At 38.4% G+C, this 18,405-nt stretch overlaps 1 protein-coding gene across 3 annotated transcripts in view; it reads left to right on the plus strand.

Moving 5' to 3' along the window:
• Positions 1-18,405, plus strand: part of LOC142243203 (cadherin-10-like) — a 758,404-nt gene that overhangs the window by 700,672 nt on the left and 39,327 nt on the right. For all 3 annotated transcript variants that reach the window (XM_075314858.1, XM_075314857.1, XM_075314859.1), the window contains one exon: positions 15,187-15,308. In XM_075314858.1, the coding sequence (XP_075170973.1) occupies positions 15,187-15,308 (122 nt within the window). The remainder of the gene's footprint in view (positions 1-15,186; positions 15,309-18,405) is intronic.

Raw genomic sequence — 18,405 nt, forward strand, 5'->3', positions numbered from 1 at the left:
CACGGTACATAGTGGCGTATATCGAAGCTGCGCAAACCATCAGCAGAGGTGAAGGAAGAAATCCGAAGAACATTGCTGCAGGCCAGACAATGGCCGCAAGGGAAACAGCCCCTAAGGGGGATACCAAGGTCAAGAAAGGTGGTGGGTCGATTAGGAACGTATTGACTCCGTACAAGCATGTCACGTAAATTACGTGACCTGCGAGGCGTCATTGAGGGGCTTTTGGGTAAAAGGTCACATAGAACAGAATCAGAAAGGAGAACATTGCAGTGCCTGCTCAAAATAGATCGCATATTGGACCACTCGTGATTGTAGGTGGAAATAAAACGGATTTGGCTAGGATTTGAGGAACCGCCGGATTTCGCCCCACTACTATATAAAAGAGTGGATCGAGGGGTATGCTTCGCTCGTAGATAAGCCCGCTTAATACTCCTATTGCTGTAGCCCCGCTCTTGAAACCGAATTTGTAAATCTGCCGCCTGTTCCTCAAACAGAGTCAGACGAGCAGATACGTTTCATACGTAAAAATTGACCAGTGGGGATGGCCCGAATAGTGCACTGATCATGGGACAACGAGGCATGAAGGAGGGAGTTAACCGAAGTCGTCTTACGGTAGACATTAGTCTGGATCTTCCTATCTTCACCAATTTGAATATCAATATCAAGGAAATCCAGACACCTACTATCATATTTATGGGTTAGTTTAATCCCAAAAGAATTCATGCCAAGTCGTTCCATGAACTCGTCGAGTTGCTCCGTCTTGCCCGTCCACAAAATAAACAAATCATCAATGTACCGCAGCCAGCACTGCACATGGGCATTGGCCGGTCCGCCCCCGTCGCAAAGCAAACCCCTCTCCCAGAAACCTAGGAAGAGGTTTGCGTACGAAGGCGCGCAGACGGCGCCCATGGCAGTGCCGCGCTGCTGCAAATAGTGTACATCTTTAAATAAAAAGAAATTATGGGTGAGGACAAAACGGAGCAACTCAAGGATTAGGTCACACAAAAGGCCATCCCGACCGGAAGTTGACAAAAAATATATTCAACAGCCTTCAGGCCATCCTCGTGGTGAATACAGGTGTAGAGGGACTCAACGTCTGCCGTAACAAGTAGAGTGTTATTGTCCACAAAGATGCCATCTATCCTCCTAAGAACGTCCGTCATGTCACGGACATATGAGGGGAGTGTCTCAACCAAAAGTTTCAAATAATAGTCAATAAATTGACATATAGGTTGACACAGCCCCTCAATGCCGGACACGATGGGACGACCAGGAGGACAAAGGGCATCTTTGTGGATTTTAGGCAGCAAATAAAAAGTTGGTGTTTTAGGAAAACGTACCGTGAGTCCCTCCACTACCTGTTTACTAGTGATCCCTTGATCACAAGCCTTGCCGAGGATGACCTGAAGTTGAGCCTTTTTGAATTTGTTTGATGCAAATCTAGCTGTGAAGTGGTCAACTAGGGCACAAGTGCTGCCACTGAAGGGGTGAGTGTCTGTGTGGCCCAATTTTTGGAAAAAAAGGGAGACTCAGCTTGGAGTAACCCTTGCTTGCTGTGTTTTTTAGAAAGAGCCAAGATGAACAAGTCATGGTTCAGCAAAGACTTTGCTACCTACCCCGGGGTCATCCTGGGAACGGTTAAGTATGGCGTATTTTTGAATGTGCTTGATGCAAATCTAGCTGTGAAGTGTACAACTGGGGCACAAGTGCTACCACTGAAGGGGTGAGTGTCTGTGTGGCCCAATTTTTGGAAAAAAGGGAGACTCCGCTTGGAGTAACCCTTGCTTACATTGTTTTTAAAAATGATCCAAGATGCACAGAGCTGGGATCAAGAAAGACTTTGCTACCTACCCCGGGGTCATCCTGGAGACGGTTAAGTATGGCGTATTTTTGAATGTGCTTGATGCAAATCTAGCTGTGAAGTGTACAACTGGGGCACAAGTGCTGCCACTGAAGGGGTGGGTGTGTGTGGGGCACAATTTTTTGAAAAAAAGGGAGACTCCGCTTGGAGTAACCCTTGCTTACATTGTTTTTAAAAATGATCCAAGATGAACAAGTCATGGTTCATCAAAGACTTTGCTACCTACCTTGGTGTCATCCTGGGGACGGTTAAGTATGGCGTATTTTTGAATGTGCTTGATGCAAATCTAGCTGTGAAGTGTACAACTGGGGCACAAGTGCTGCCACTGAAGGGGTGGGTGTGTGTGTGTATGGCCCAATTTTTGGAAAAAAGGGAGAACTCCGCTTGGAGTCACCTTGTTGTGTTTTACATGATTTTAGAAGGGCGTGCCATGCCTATATCTGTGTCTCCTCCTCTTTTTCCTTGTCTTGCTCTTTTGTTTTCACATGAGTATATGTCTTTGTCACTTTCCCATGTGTTTGTGTTGTGTTGTGAGTTGTTTGTCACCTTTTGGACACCTTTGAGGGTGTTCTCTAGGTGTTTTTATGTGTTTGTGATTGCCTGCCATTGTTTCCTATGTGGTTCGAGTTCGGTTCGTCGAACGTTCGCCGAACTGAACTCGAACGAGACCTCCGTTCGACGAACCAAACTCGAACCGAACCACGGCCGGTTCGCTCATCTCTACTAATGACCCTTGGCTCACACTGTGCTGCCAGCTTGAGCCGAGTGTCAGCCAACTGTGATCCGCTCCTGCAATCGGATCACCACTGCGGAGGAGAGGGCAAAAACAAAGAAAAACTCCTACAATTCTGTTTAATAGAAAAATATCAATAAAATGGAATAATTCCCACTGAACACCCCACTTTTCAATAGTATCAAAAAACAAAACAAATAAACACATTAAGCAAGGAGAGATGCCCCTAGTCAACACTATTCTCATACCTACCTTGCCGCGGAGGTTGGCACCCTAATCCTGTACACATGGCACCCCTGCTCACCATCGACTATCCCTACAGGTCCTAGAGCCCCTAACAAGATAGACTATGGGACAGTAAAACAACCACAAGAAAGCTTGCACAATCAAATATAACTCGGATAATACCAAAAAGATACAGATTACATGAAACCAGTATGATTAATTCTGGAAAATAGAAGGGCAAAGGCCCACAAATACCACTCTGTATGAAAGTGGTCAAAGACCACTTTTATACAGAGTGGTATATATGGGCCTTTGCCCTTCTATTTGCAATATTTAACCATACTGGTTGTATGACATCCTTATCCCAGAAAACAGACGCCATCAACTTAGTGACTGATTTTTGCACCTGCACTTCTTGGAACTAAGAGAACCACTGTGCTTCCACTCTTTTGACTGATCCTTGTTTTCAGAGTCATACAAATAAATCCACGTATCATCCATAGTGACCAGTTGATTCAGGAAGTTCTTATCAGTCCAGAAATGCTGACAAATGGACCGGGAGGAAGTTTTCACTCACATGCTTCTCTGATCTGTTGTCAAACATTTGTGGCCCCACTTTGCAGATAGCTTCCTTATGTCCAGTGTTGGTGTTCTATGGCCACTCCTGTCAGCTTCATGTATCAGAGCTGGATGCGTCGTGGGACCTCATGAAGATTACACCGGACCTGGAAGGGTATTTGGGGATTTTAAGAAAGTGGTGAAAGAGGGTGGTTTTTTCGTCTTTTATTCCAAATAAAGGATTTTTTCGGGTGTATGTGTTTATTTACTTTCACTTACAGGTTATTCATGGGGGGTGTCTCATAGATGCCTGCCATGATTAACCTAGGAGAGGGAGAGACTGACAGACAGACAGAGAAAGACCGAAAGACCTGCGTTCTGTTTGTCAAAAAAGCAATTTATGGAGCTTCTAGCAGCTACTGGACACTGTGTTCAGCCCTTAAAAGGACTATTTATTAGTTGGATCTAAGAATGCTCTCCCGCACACAGCATAATATCTACACCACCAGCTCCCTATGGCTGCGTGTTCACAAAATGGTTGCTGGCGTATATAGCTCCTATGATGCTGTGCAACCAAGCTAATTACAGTAACAACATAACAAAGATGGCTGCGCATTACTGTGAGGGCAAGCAACATCAGATGTGTTCATTGGCTGGAAAACAGGTTCCAGGATGCGAGAAACGAAAATGAAAGTATCAAAGCGAATATCATATTACCCGTCGGATAGCGAATATCTCGAATATCCCATTATCTGTCGGATACTGAAAAGAGGCGAATACATTCACTCATACCTAATCATAATGTATTTTTAATAATGTGGGTTTTTTTACAGCCCCTGCACCTGAACTGGACCCGAACTGTAACATGAGCTTCCAAGGAAAGCTCGTGATCGGGCTCGTGGGCATGAACACCATGCGTTCGGTACAAACCCCGAACCTTACAGTTGGGGTTCGCCCATCCCTAGTTGTTCTGGCATTTAATGCTGCTTGTCATTATAGGGAAGCCCGAGCTGCCATGCCAAATGCAATGCCATTGGACTAATCATTAAGTGTGCGGCATTTGTGAATTGGAGATGAGCATTTTTTTAATTGTGATTCACCAACTAATCTTAAAGCAATTGTTCAAAGTTTTGTGTAAATGCAGATTTCAGGAAATTTGACTCAAACTTGATGCTCCATGAATAGATACACACATTGGCATATGTTCTTTATCCCAAAAATTAGAGCAGATAGAGAAAAACTGATGTCATTTTTGGAATCGGCAGGTCATGTATACCCACATTCAGCTTTAAAGTTTTGAGACTCCAAAACGTGTGTTGGCCAGTGTAATCTACTTTCATGTTTAGCGAAAATATTTTTCAATCTAATGCCATTATTGTTATTTTCTGAAATATAATTTTGTGTTTTCTTATTCATCTGTCAGTTATTTGAATAAGTCACAAATTTTGTACAATTTCTACCTTTAGAACAGTAATTGAATCTATACATGGTATTTATATACTGTAGTTTTTAGACACGTTACCTTTTCTAGCATTTCTTAAAAATATATTTCTAAACATTAAAAGGATATGTTCCTTGCGAGTTAGTTGGAAAAACGCAAAACACTAAAAGGTAGCTACTAATATCACCCAGATCCCATCTGAACACATCTTAACTACAACAGCCTCCTCCTTAATGCTTTGACATGTCACAGAATGTCTCCTTCTGCCAATATTGTAGGTCATTTACTTACTCTGGAATCGTCGTTCAGATTGCTCTATATTTGGTATTCTACAAACCCTTTCTAAATATACAAAAGATAAAGTTTTAACCACATTTGTGTTCATTTTGTTAAGCCTTCCATAAATGTTTCATCCTCTTCCCTGTAAATGCCACTTTTTAATGTATTGTATTCTTTTTGTTATGATCTGTATTCCTACTATTCTTCCTAGGATCAAACATACACCGGATTCTACTACATTCTTTCTCTTCTTCTTTGATTTACTCACATTTCTTGACAATAGGTCAAAACATAAAGCTCCTTTTAGATTAAAAGAATTATACATGGTTGAATGCTCAATTTCTAATAGCACAAACCTGGAACCACATACATTTCATGTTATCCTACATATTTAAGGGACTCTTAGATCATTGTAATAGCTGACACTAGCATTTCTTACTAAAGTTCCATATATATTGCTTCATCTATTCTCAGACCCATAAAATATGTGAGATGTTTTATTGTACTGAAGAGCATGGAACTGTTTACTATTATATCTATTATGTCACAAGACTTATTAGGAAGGTGTATTTTTAATATGGCTGTAATTACCTGAATGTTAGACTTTTATTCAATTCTGGTTCTAACAGAAAAGCCATTATTATTATTATTATTATTATTATTAAACACCTATCTTTCAGAATATATATAATTTCTATTTTTGTACAGGACTATCTCATAGTCATATATCTATTTTTGTAACACAGGCTTTGACATGAAGTTTTAAGGCAATCACATTTTGTATGCACGATGTTGAAAAACTCTTTATTCCTCTTGTTGCTCCCTGAACATAGGATAGAAAAGAAGATAGTTTTCAAAGATTATTGATCTTGGTGCACTGTAAAACATGTGCTTTTAAAGACATAAGCTACAAAGCAGGAAAGGATTAAAGTTAAATATGTCCCACTTTCTCTTTGCTATGTATCCACTTCTGTAACAAATCAATGTGTGTGTTCTATGCATTAGGTCATGAACTTCAGACATCAATGTATCAATGTCTAAGTATTTATGTAAATAAGAGTTAGCTTGACAAACGATAAACCAACATTAAAAACTATTCTTATACTTAAAGCACCATGTAAAGGTATGTACTCTGTTCCCCCCCCAAAAAAAGGAGTCAATAGATTTGTCAACAGATTTGGGTGGCTTGCAAATGACAAGCGTAACATCTGATTTCTCCCCAAAAAATGGTGAAAGTCCTCATATATCATGTCATCAATACCCTAAATATAAAAATGACTTGAAAGCAAAAATGAATAAATAAATAAACAGAGGCCTGCACACCTTTAGTACTAAACTGATGTAAAGGTTCACAAATATGCTACGTTGGTAACACAAAAACATATACCTACAGCGTATCACAAAAGTGACTACACAACTCAAGTTTTTGCAAATATTTTAACATATAGCCCTGTAATCACTGCAGCAATGCTGTGGCAGCCTTGACACTTTTATTTTCAAAAGAAAACATCTTGGTAAATATCATGATCTTGATGAAGGAAGTTACACTAAAACACGTAGAATAAAGTCACATATTGAAGATCCAGCATTCATCTTTATTGCACAGCAGCAAGCCTTTCCACTCCTTCTGGCTATCAGAAACAGTACTTGAGACTGTGGCCACAGCAGCTGTTTTTCCAAGATGATTCCTAGTGTTTGTGCCTGACACAACCCCTTAGGGGAGCAAGACCTAAATTCTAGGTTCACCGTATCACACAGTTAAGACGCTATTTTTGCACTTTCTGTTTCCTCCTAGCCAGCATAAATTTTCAATAGGATAGAGATCAGAGCTTTGTGATGGCCACTTCAAAACATTGACTTTGTTTTCCTTAAGCCACTTTGTAACCAGTATGACAGTATAATTCAGGTTATTGTCCATTTGAAAGACTCATTTTTTACCCAAGCTTTAAGTTCCCGGCTGATGTCTTAAGATGTTGTTTCAGTATTGACATATAATCTTCTTTCTTCATGATGCCGTCTATTTTGTGAAGTGCACCAGTCCTTCCTGCAGCAAAACAACCCAACAAAATGATGCTGCCACACTGTGTTTCACAGTTGGGATAGTGTTTTTAGTCTTCAGAGCTTTTCCTTTTTTCCTCCAAACATAACGATGGTCATTATGCTCATACAGTTCCATTTTAGTTTCATCAGACCCCAGGACATGTCTCCAAAAAATAAGGTCTTTGCTCCTTTATGCATTTTCAAACATTAATATGACTTTTGTATGTTTCTTTTGGAGTAATGGCTTCTTTTGGCAGAGTGGCCTTTCAGCCCCTATTGATACAGTACTCATTTCACTGTGGATAAAGACACAGTCTTTCCAGCTTCCGCTAGCATCTTCACAAGGTCTTTTGCTTTTGTTCTTGGGTTGATATGAACATGCTTGACCAAAGCACATTCATTTCTAGTACACAGAACCTGTCCCCTTCCTGAGCGGTATGATGGGTGGACATTCCCAATTTGTACTTGTGTATAATTGTAGAGATTTCAAGTATCTGGAAATTGCATCCAAGGATTTATATATATACTTATTGCGAGTATTTTATATATATATATATATATATATATATATATATATTTATTTATATATATATATATATATATATATATATATATATATATATAAAATACTCGCAATAAGTTAGGGATGTTTGGCTCTCGGGTGAAATTTCAGGATGATTCTAAAAATGTCTCTAATATTTTTAAGTGAACTTTAATGGGACATTCTCTAAACATTTGAAGGCATGTTCATCTGTTCAATGTTTTAGCACTTTATGTACAACATGCTGTTCTCTAAAAGGGAGCATAATGACAAAATTCACAACAGGTGTTTGATCCATGAATGTCCCAATATACTTCAATTAGAATTGGTATTTAAATAGTCTTACTCATCATGCTCTCCACGTTTTGACATCATGAGACAAAATGACACCTAACAATAGATCAAAAATACTGTGCCAGTGTGAGGCTTCAATCATGATGTTCTCAGAAGAAAATTGCCACTGAGCTTAGAATGTCATCAGAAGGTTGCAACATAAATACTGAAAGACTGGGATAATCATAGAAAAGCATATAAGTTGATTTACTTTGGCCACATCCCACACTGATGACCACTTAATTGTGAATAATAACCTTTGGAACCGAAGGATGAATGCCACACAACTCCAGTTACATTTAAAGGAAGGGGAGAGGCACCTACAGTAAGTGTCACATCAAACCATTCAAAACCATTTACATCAGTGTGGTCTGTGTGCTAGTTAACCTGCAAGAGTACCTGACCAAACCAATGGCATCATCGAGGGACCACTCACCCTCGGTGCTTTTCCCTGTTGAAAGTTGATTCATGCTGTGCACAAATGATGGCTACCATCAATGTTGGAGTTGTCAAAAAGAATGCTATGCCATAGCCTCTATTGTCACCAGATGAGCCTTTGGTGTTGGTGGTGTTACATTGTGGACAAGTGTGTCTTGTTAATACAGAACTGCCCTACACTTTTTAGAAGGTTATAATGTCAAGTCCCTACTACTTGAATAACATAATTATTCCAGTTATTGTGCCTTTGCATGAACAGCACAGGCCTAAATTCATCTTTATTGAAGACAATGTTCCAGCTCTTTGAGGTTGCATCATTGGGGAGTGGCTGCTGGGGAATGGGATACCTTTTATGGAGTGGCTTTCAGTTTCTCCAGACCTGACTCCCATAGAAAACCTTAGGGATCAGCTGAGTCATTGTGTAGAGGCTTGTAACTCCTGATCCTCGATGTCATGAGGACCTCCCTTCAAGAAGAGTGGCATGCTATAGCTCAGCAGACAATAACTCAACTTGACAAAAGCATAATATGTCATTGTCAAGCTGTAATTGATGCTAAAGGCAACTTTACAAGCTATTGGAACAATGACTTTTTGGGGCATGTACCCACCACTGTTGTGGGCTTTTGTTTCAATAAATTGATTCAGATGAAGAAATCACTATTGCATGCTTTTACTTAAATACCCTTGTTTCTTGAAAAACTATGCCTGTGGCGTGAACTTTATAAATTGTTCATTATTTTTGGTTCAAGTGCCAAATATCCTTTACTTTTCATCAGTAATGTATATATATACATATATATATATATATATATATATATATATATATATATATAGTACATTTTATCAATATTTGTATATTTTTTTCTTATTTTGGACTATATTGTGGGGGATGTGGCCTTTTACAGTCTTCAGCATCCTTTTTTATATATTCTACCAAGACAAGATTTTAATAGAGAGCTGCGTGCCGGTTTTTCTTTCACTTTACAATTCAGAATTCGGCTTAGCACATGGACAGATTGGATATTAGTAATGGTGACAATCCATATTTAGGTGCAGCTTGACATGAACATGTATCAATTCATTAAATATAAAGAATACTCCACATACAAATACATATAAATAAATACCAAACAAAAAAGGGAAGATGCTAGGTCATATTTTAAAAATATATTTTTATTGCATATGATATATAAAATTAACAATCTGAAGGAGAGAAAAATAAGCAGGCTCTAAATTGGTGGCTTGGCTCATGTGACATTACAAGGTTATGCGAGCACCAGAAGATACATCAGTTTCTATATTTTCATTATGGTGTTATTTTGAACCTCTAAGTTGTTTTATTTTTCCTCGATTACTGCAGTACAATGCTCAATTAATAAACTATTGTTTTTGTATATATGATATACACTAAATTTATATATTTTTTTATACATGACATACAATCTCTGTATATTTTTTTCTGGGTAATATTAACTGGGAAAAACCTTAAAAATGTTATTCTTTCAAAAAATGTTTTTAAAATGTTAATACATTAACACAAAGACCTGAATACTTGATTCATGGTAACTGGCACGTCATCACTGGCAAATTCATCAAGAGCAAATTCAGCATAATGGGAATTTAATGACAGTTAAATTGTCCAATCTTTATTCTCTACTATTTAAAGTATCTTTAGAAGTAGTAACAGCTGTTTAATTTGTCCTATCTATGCAGCTGGATTATGTTTTATTATTCTATTTTTTTACATTTTATTAATAAAAAAATATGTTTATCTTATTTTAGCAATTAGTAGCTGAGTAGTTATAATTTTATATAATATGATATGACTATTTTAATTATGTATAGAAAAAGTGACACTATTTCTTTGACAAAATCCCAAGGTCCAAGTTGTAAATTTTTCCTCAAAAGTCAAAGACTGGTTAGTACCGTAAAGCCAACTGTGCTTGCTAAATAGCCAAGAATTTTTTTTATGGAAAACAAGTAGAAAAGTTCAATTATGGAACACTATCAAGAGAGTTGGAAAGTATGTAATAGCAATAACATTCTGGAGACTATTATTTTATTTATCACCTAGTTCTAGTTTATGATTCATGTTTTGTTGAACAGTAATGAATGTAAAATATTTTAAATGCATTGCATACAGCGTTTTATTTATTTTTGTTAAAATATCTATACAATGCATGGAAAGCCTTCTTGACATACAGCCTACAATGTTATGCTAGTGCGGCATGTTGGGTTCCAGTTTTTGATGCATGCCACGATCGTGGAACAACTATGGATTGCTATGCTAGCAGTGGGTGTGCTTCATAAGAGGTCCTGATTATTACTATATACTGTGGCTGCAGATTAAACTACCCTAGGGTGATTAAAAAATGCAATAACATTTAAAAAGTTGATGAAAAATACACATTTTTAAAAAACATTTGAACCACCTTCTTTTCCTCCATTAAAAATTAATACAAAAATGCAAATATGTGCATACATCATGTAAAATAAGTATTGAACACGTCTGTTTTCTAAGTAAATATATTTCTAAAGGTGCTATTGGAATACATTTCTCACCAGATTAGGGTAACAACTCATCATATCTATTCAGGCAAAGAAATCAAACCATAAATGTCCATAAATAGCAATATGTAATAATGTGGAAAGATACAGGGAAAATGTTTTGAACACAAGAAGAAAGAGAGGTGCAAAAGCTATGGAAATCCATGACACCAGTTAAAATCAGTAAATAAAGTCAATAGTTAAAGTCAGTAATTGGAAAGTAATCTTGACAATTCTGAAAAACAATATCAGCTGGTTTAAATTATGGCCTATAAGAAGGTTTCCCATTATCAAGATAGCACATAAGAATCATCTTATGTTGGGTAAAACCAGTGAGTTGTCTCAAGAACTTCACAACTTTATTGTTGCAAAACATACTCATGGTATTGGTTACTATAGAATTTATAAACTACTGAAGGTTCCAGTGAGCACTGTTGGATCAATAATCTGAAAGTGGAGAGAACATAATTTCTGAATATGTACTAAATTGGTGAACAAGGGCATATGGAGGAATCTTTATTCAAATAAACTTTTTCTGCTGTATGTGTGCCTTTTTTAACTCTATACTTGCTACTTGCTGAATTAGCAATGGAGAGGTCGGATAGACACCTATTCACCTACTAACCCTGGATGCTAGGTGTCAGTTCACAGTTCAAATTACCCCATACATACCACCTCGATTTCCCCTGCATTAGGGCAATCCAGAATAGCATGGTAAAGCATGAAAATTGGCACATCTAATGGATGGACCATTTCTGGGGAGGCTGAGGGCTGCTAGTTTTAGGCTCAAATGGGTCAAATAACCACATATTTGCAGGGAAATTTCCCCCATTTTGCTTCCTTTTGCAGCCCCCTAGCCCTTACCCTAACTAATTTACAACCATTTTATAGCACTGAAGTTCGGGTCCCCATTATTTTTTATTGGAATTGGAGTCCAATGTCAAGTCTGGGACCCAAAGCAAACTTTTAACTAAAGTCCGGCCAAACCCAGCAAACTGGATCTTCCACGGGTCCCCTCATCCCTCCCCGAGTGCAATCCTATTTTTTCTTGCACTGCGTTCGTCCATTTTCTACCCTTACTTTAAGACTTTTGCATTTAATCAACAAAGTTACATTTCAAAATGTCTTTGCTTCATAGCTGTGTATTTTTTTTTCTTATTTAATCACAATAAAATTTCCAAGTAGTAATTACTCTTTGCACACAGAATCATTTATGCATTCACATTTCATAAGCTTTACACTCAAGCAAGCACTACATTTTGATTAAAATATAGATATGATCAATACAAATTACATTTTAAAAGCTTGTCTTCTAAACATATAATCTTCAAACATATGCATTATAAAAGATAATACTTTGAAACATAATTTAGAATGAGGACAGAAAATAACCTCCACATGCTGGACAATAGTGTATTTTCCTACAGTGATTTATCTTCTGCTGTACTGTCATTATATTCACTGCAAATAATAAGTACCCTACATTTTTCAATTTTACTTTTTTTTTCACGAACTGACTTTCAAAGCGGATTACTTTTTTCTTAGAAAATGTTGGTTTAAAGGTTTATCCCAAAAAAAATATTTATCACCCATCCACAGGAAAGATGGTACATGTATAATTAGTGGAGTTCCAAATGGTGCAGTCCCTAACTATTCCAATGATGGGATCTCAAGATCCTTTGTGAATAGCGTTGTACTTTAACACTACTATTCCCTTCAGGTGTACTAGGTGAACTTCAATTCCTTAAACTGTGGGAGTTCCAATATTTATCACCCATCTTTTAGACAAGTTATAAACATTGTTGGGGTAACTTCTTTAAATTCATAAATTATTTAACCTTTATTATACTGATCTCCAGATTCCATGCATAAATGTTGAAGTAAATTGTGGTGACCATAGTCTTCCTTACATGAAGCTTATGGAAGTTGTCTATTTCTGGACAATTCCTTTTTAATAGTGAAAGTGGCCTTAATAAAATAACATATACTTACCCAGCAAAACAGCTCTTCTCCTTTGATGTCAGAGATATCTCCCTGTGATCACATGATTAGTTATCAATTGCAGCCTTTCTTTATTCTGCTCTAGTGCCTGAAGTGAAGACTCCAACATTTAAAGGGAACCTGTCAGGTGCAATATGCACCAAGAACCATGAGTAGTTCTGGGTGCATATTGCTAATCCCTGCCTAACTGTCTTTGTATACACTAGCATAGATAAAGAGATCTTTAGAAAAAGTATTTCTACAAATATTTTACCATATGCTAATGAGTGAGGGGCCTAGTCCCCTGGGCCTTAGTTCCCCAGCCAGTCGCCCCTCAATAGCATGTTAGTACGCCCCTGTGGGCATGCTATCATGCTAATGAATACGCAGTGTCACAGGATGATCTCACTCACCTCTCCGCCACCATCGCTTGATTTCGGCTCAGTGCGCATGACTCTGGAACTTGGATCATGCGCACTACTTCAGTTTGAATCCACAACATGTAAACCCGGCTTCATAGTGCACATGACCCTAAGTCCAGAGTCATGCGCACTGAGCCAAAATCCTCCCTCGGACGTGATGGTGGCGTAGAGGTGAGTGAGATTATCCTGTGATGCAAGGACTATCCTGTGTTCATTAGCAAGGGCACAGCGATGATCAGACTCAGAAGCAGAAGTGGCAGGAGACAGAGTCTGCAGGATGTGTCGCGGGACCTGTAAGTATACCAATGTTTATTATTAACAAAACTTATAATGGCTTGTGATTTACCTTTAAATGTATTATTTTAGAAAATTGGAGAATTGTTATAGATATACTGTATGTATATATATATATATATATATATATATATATATATATAAAATGGGAACAATATGTATTTCATACACTGCAGATTTTGCAAATTTTCACACTTACAAAATATGGAGTGATATATATTTTTTATCGTAGGTAGACTTCAACTGTGACAGACAGAATCCAAAAAATGTCGAAAATCACATTGTATGATTTTTAAATAAATAATTTGAATTTTCTTGCATAATATAAGTATTTGATACAATATAAAAACAGAACTATTATAAGTTATTATTTATTTATTTTAATAATTATTTGTCAAACTTGTATGCCGCCCTTCTCCAAAGACTAGTATTTGGTACAGAAAACTTTGTTTGCAAACACAGAGGTCAGACGTTTCCTGTAGTTCATGACCAAGTTTTCACACAATACAGCAGGGATTGTGGTGCACTCCTCTCTACAGATCTTCTCCAGATTTTTCAGGTATCATGGCTGTAGCTGGGCAACATTGAGTTTCAGCTCCCACATAAGATTTTCTACTAAGTTCAGGTCTGAAATTATCTTGGCCACTCCAGGACCTTGAAATCCTTCCTACAGAGCCAGTCCTTCATTGCCCTAGCTGTGTGTTTCAGGTCATTTTCATGCTGGAAGACCCAGTCACAACTCATATTCAATGCTCTTACTGAGGGAAAGAGGTTGCTGCAGACCTCTTCTTTCTTTGTAGGTTGGAAAACTTTCAAAATAAGTAGTGCAACAAATACTTATTTTACCCACTGTTTATCACACAAAGTAAACCTGCAGTGAATTTGGGCCCTATTTAGAAAAACATGATTATCATATTGTTGTTATGTTAATAAAGTAATATATCTAACAATAAAAGCCTTTGTAGGTTCCAAACCTTAGCAGTACCCCAAACCTATTCACACAAACTGAATTTTCCAGAGAACACATATATAACATTTACAAAAGTGATCCTATAAAACCCTTAGAATGACTTAAAAAAAAGTGATAAAATACTTTTAAGGAATATTATTTAAAAAATAAAAAGTTTTAAATATCCCTATTTCCCAATCCAAAAATAAACATCTATAAAGATAAAAAAACGTACATACAGTATTTCTTATCATTGCATCTGCAAAAGTGTGATCCATGAAAATATTAAGTTAATTTAACTTATATGGTAAACTTTATAAAGAAGATTCTGTCAGCCATTTTTTTCAATCAGTCTTTATTTTAAATTATGTTGAATTCATATTGTGTACAGAATATTTTTAATTAAAAACTGAGGTCTGTTTAAAGCTTTTTTTTTTAACCATAAAAATGTATAAATGTATATTTCTAGAGTTTACTATCTCCATATAATGTGCTGCTATAATTCATTTTTATAATAAATGTTTTTTTGGATTTTTATTTTACAGATAACCCCAAGCAAACCACAAGAGCAACAGTTTACATTTTAATTCTGGATGTTAATGACAATGCTCCTCAATTTGCAATGTTTTATGATACATTTGTATGTGAAAATGCAAGACCTGGCCAGGTACTTGTCTCTCCTATTTTAGATCATTGTGTTTTAATGTGATGAATAACAAATACAAAAATGGAGGGAGTCATCTAACAACTGTTATTTACATAGGAAACATGCCTGTGTTTTTAATCTACTGATATACGGCTAGTATTGATTGAATTCCACTTGTTGAAACAACAGCGGTAGAAGGTTCTTGTATAAATTCTAAGCCATTTACAGAAAGTATAAATGTTATGTCATTGAAAAAGAAACAGAGACAAACTATTAAATTACTGTATTCAATCTTCAGATATGTTAATGAGTCTGTGATAAGGAAGGAGAAAAACATCAGGGAACCTAGTAATTTCTTTTTAGGGATGTTAAAGAATGGCTCACTCATGACCCTCCAATGGAAGTACTGTACCATTCCATAATGACTTGTGGTTTTTACAACAATCATAATCAACATGATGGTACTTTTCTTGAGTAGCATAAGAGTTGTGTCTCTGACATTAAAAGCAAATATTGACTATGTCTACATGCTTTGGCTGAGGAAATAAGGAGCTCCTTCTATCTACCTATTTAAGCCCTTCCATGTGATAGTGGGGTATTTATATGCTGTACTTAGGAATATGCTATGCTGTATACCTGTCTTACTGTAAACTCATTGATCTGTGATATCCCGTAGTAATGGAACTTTAATAAAGTGATTTTATTAATCTTCACACACTGCAATTGCAAACCAGGAAAGCAGTTTGACATACTGTGTCCATCCACGTTTTGCTAGAAAAGAAGAAAGATGGCGACTAGCCTGAAAGTGAATGGTCGGTATGTACCACGGAAGTGGTATGATTCCGGAACTCCGTGCTGGTACCTGTAGTGCCACAAGTTCTTATTATGGTGTTCATAAGACCCAGGATCATGGATGGCCTGACAGATGGGTGGGTATGGCTATTCACATTCCCCGCCCATGGGTGTGTTGGACCTCCCTGCTGACTTCCAAAATGGAGTCTGATGTTTGACACATGGGAGAGAGAGTTTGGTTTACAAGCTCTGGGTGTGTCAGCCTATGTGGAGACTCAACACAGGGCTCTGGAATTCAGTCTGGGTTTAGACTGGAAGTAGACTGCAGCCAGGATGGTTAGTGCTGTGGCTACAGGGCTGAATGTCTCCTGGAGCCGAGAGATAGACAGGAGTCTGCAGAGTGTCTCTGGGTTCTTTGAGGAAACCACAGCAAGTGGTGTTCGCTGGCAGGAGCCAGTCTGTACAGGCGCCGCACCTCCAATAGAGACTGTATTGGACTGGAAGCCCACGGTATGTGGTTGTGCTATGTTTTTGCCTTAAGCCACGAGAGGCTTGTGTGTTACTTTGAGTGTAGTGTATGTTTGTTAATAAACTGCCTGGACTGTTAACATGATAAAGTGTTCCTGTGTGCCTCAATCCCACTGCCAGACAAGTGTCCCCAATACATTTGGGGCGCAGGTTGATATATATATATATATATATATATATATATATATATATATATATATATATTTATAACTAGCTAAATATTTCTGTATCTCTCGCCCTCTGTCTATGCATACATACACACACCCTAAGGCAGAGGTCTCAAACACGCGGCCTGCAGGAGCCACTGTCAGCGCTTTATGTCAGATGAATATTTTTCCGGCGCTGCGCTCAGAGTCCCTAACATAAATCGCTGACAGCGGCTGCGGCCCTGCACTGGCCATGATAGTCACCGGGGGCATGGGCCTGCAGACAGCAAGAAGCAGACATGAGGCAGCTGAGGGAATGAGGGACAGGTGAGAAGAATGGTGTGGGGGGGCTTTGTGTGTGTGTTTGTGAAGGACAGCACATGTACTGGGTACGTCATGGCTCCCTGGTACTTAAGGACCCATGACGTACCCAGTACGTCATGGCGAGATCGGGACCCCCGGAGCCCCGGTGGCTGTGATCACTGCAAATACCTTAGATTCAGGGAGGAGGGGACCTCTACCTGACCTCAGGAGGGGTGGTGCCTCCTTCCCGGAGGCTGTGATTGGCTGACGAATGCCGCTCAGCCAATCACAGCCATTGAAATGTTTAAGCCATTGAAAATGGCTGAAACATTGAAATCCAGCCATGATCAGTGCAGCTAAAGCACTGATCATTGGCTGGAGCAGGGTGATCGCTGCTTCACCCACTCCCAGCTCTGATTGGAGAGACCAGCCTTGTGACTGATCTCTCCAATCACTGTGGATCTGGGGCCGGAGACCGCTCCCCTCAGCTTCATCCGGCGTCTGTGGAAGCTGAGGACAGCGATTGGTAAGTTATAGCACCACTGCCCCATTTCAGCCGCCACTGCTCCCCCTGACCCCTTACTACAGGATGGGCACATTACTATAGAATGGGGACAAGGCTGGGGACATTACTATAGGATGGGGCACAGTTCTACACGATAGGGACATTACTACAAGGGGACAAGGATGGGAAACATTACTAAAAGATAGGGATAAGGCTGGGGACATTACTAAAGGTTGGGGACATTACAAGGATGGGCACAATACTATTGAATGGGGAAATTACTATAGAATGGGGACAAGGCTGGGGACATTACTATATGATGGAGACATTACTATAGGATAGGGATATTACTATAGGATGGGGACATTACTATAGGATGGGGCAAGGTTGGCACATTACTATAGGATGGGCACATTACTACAGAATGGGACAACTATAAAATGGGGACAGTACTACAGGATAGCGAGATTGCTACAAGAGGAAAAAGGATGGGAAAACATTACTATAAGATGGGGACAAGGATTTTTCACATTACTACAGGATGGGCACATTACTATAGGTTGGGGACATTACTATAGGATGGGGACAAAAATAAGACACATTACTACAGGATGGGCACATTACGATAAGATGGGGGCAAGGATGAGACATATTACTACAAGATGGGGACAAGGATGGGGCACATTACTATAGGATGAGGACAAGGATCAGTACATTACTGTAGGATGGGGACTAGGATGGGGCACAATACTACAAGGAGACAAGGATGGGCACTAGTGTCATGACAAAAATTTTTTTTTATGAAACCATGTGCAATCGAGGAACTTTTATGGGTAATTTAAGA

Source organism: Anomaloglossus baeobatrachus, chromosome 6 (genome assembly GCF_048569485.1).
Source record: "Anomaloglossus baeobatrachus isolate aAnoBae1 chromosome 6, aAnoBae1.hap1, whole genome shotgun sequence".
Lineage (NCBI taxonomy): Eukaryota > Metazoa > Chordata > Amphibia > Anura > Aromobatidae > Anomaloglossus > Anomaloglossus baeobatrachus.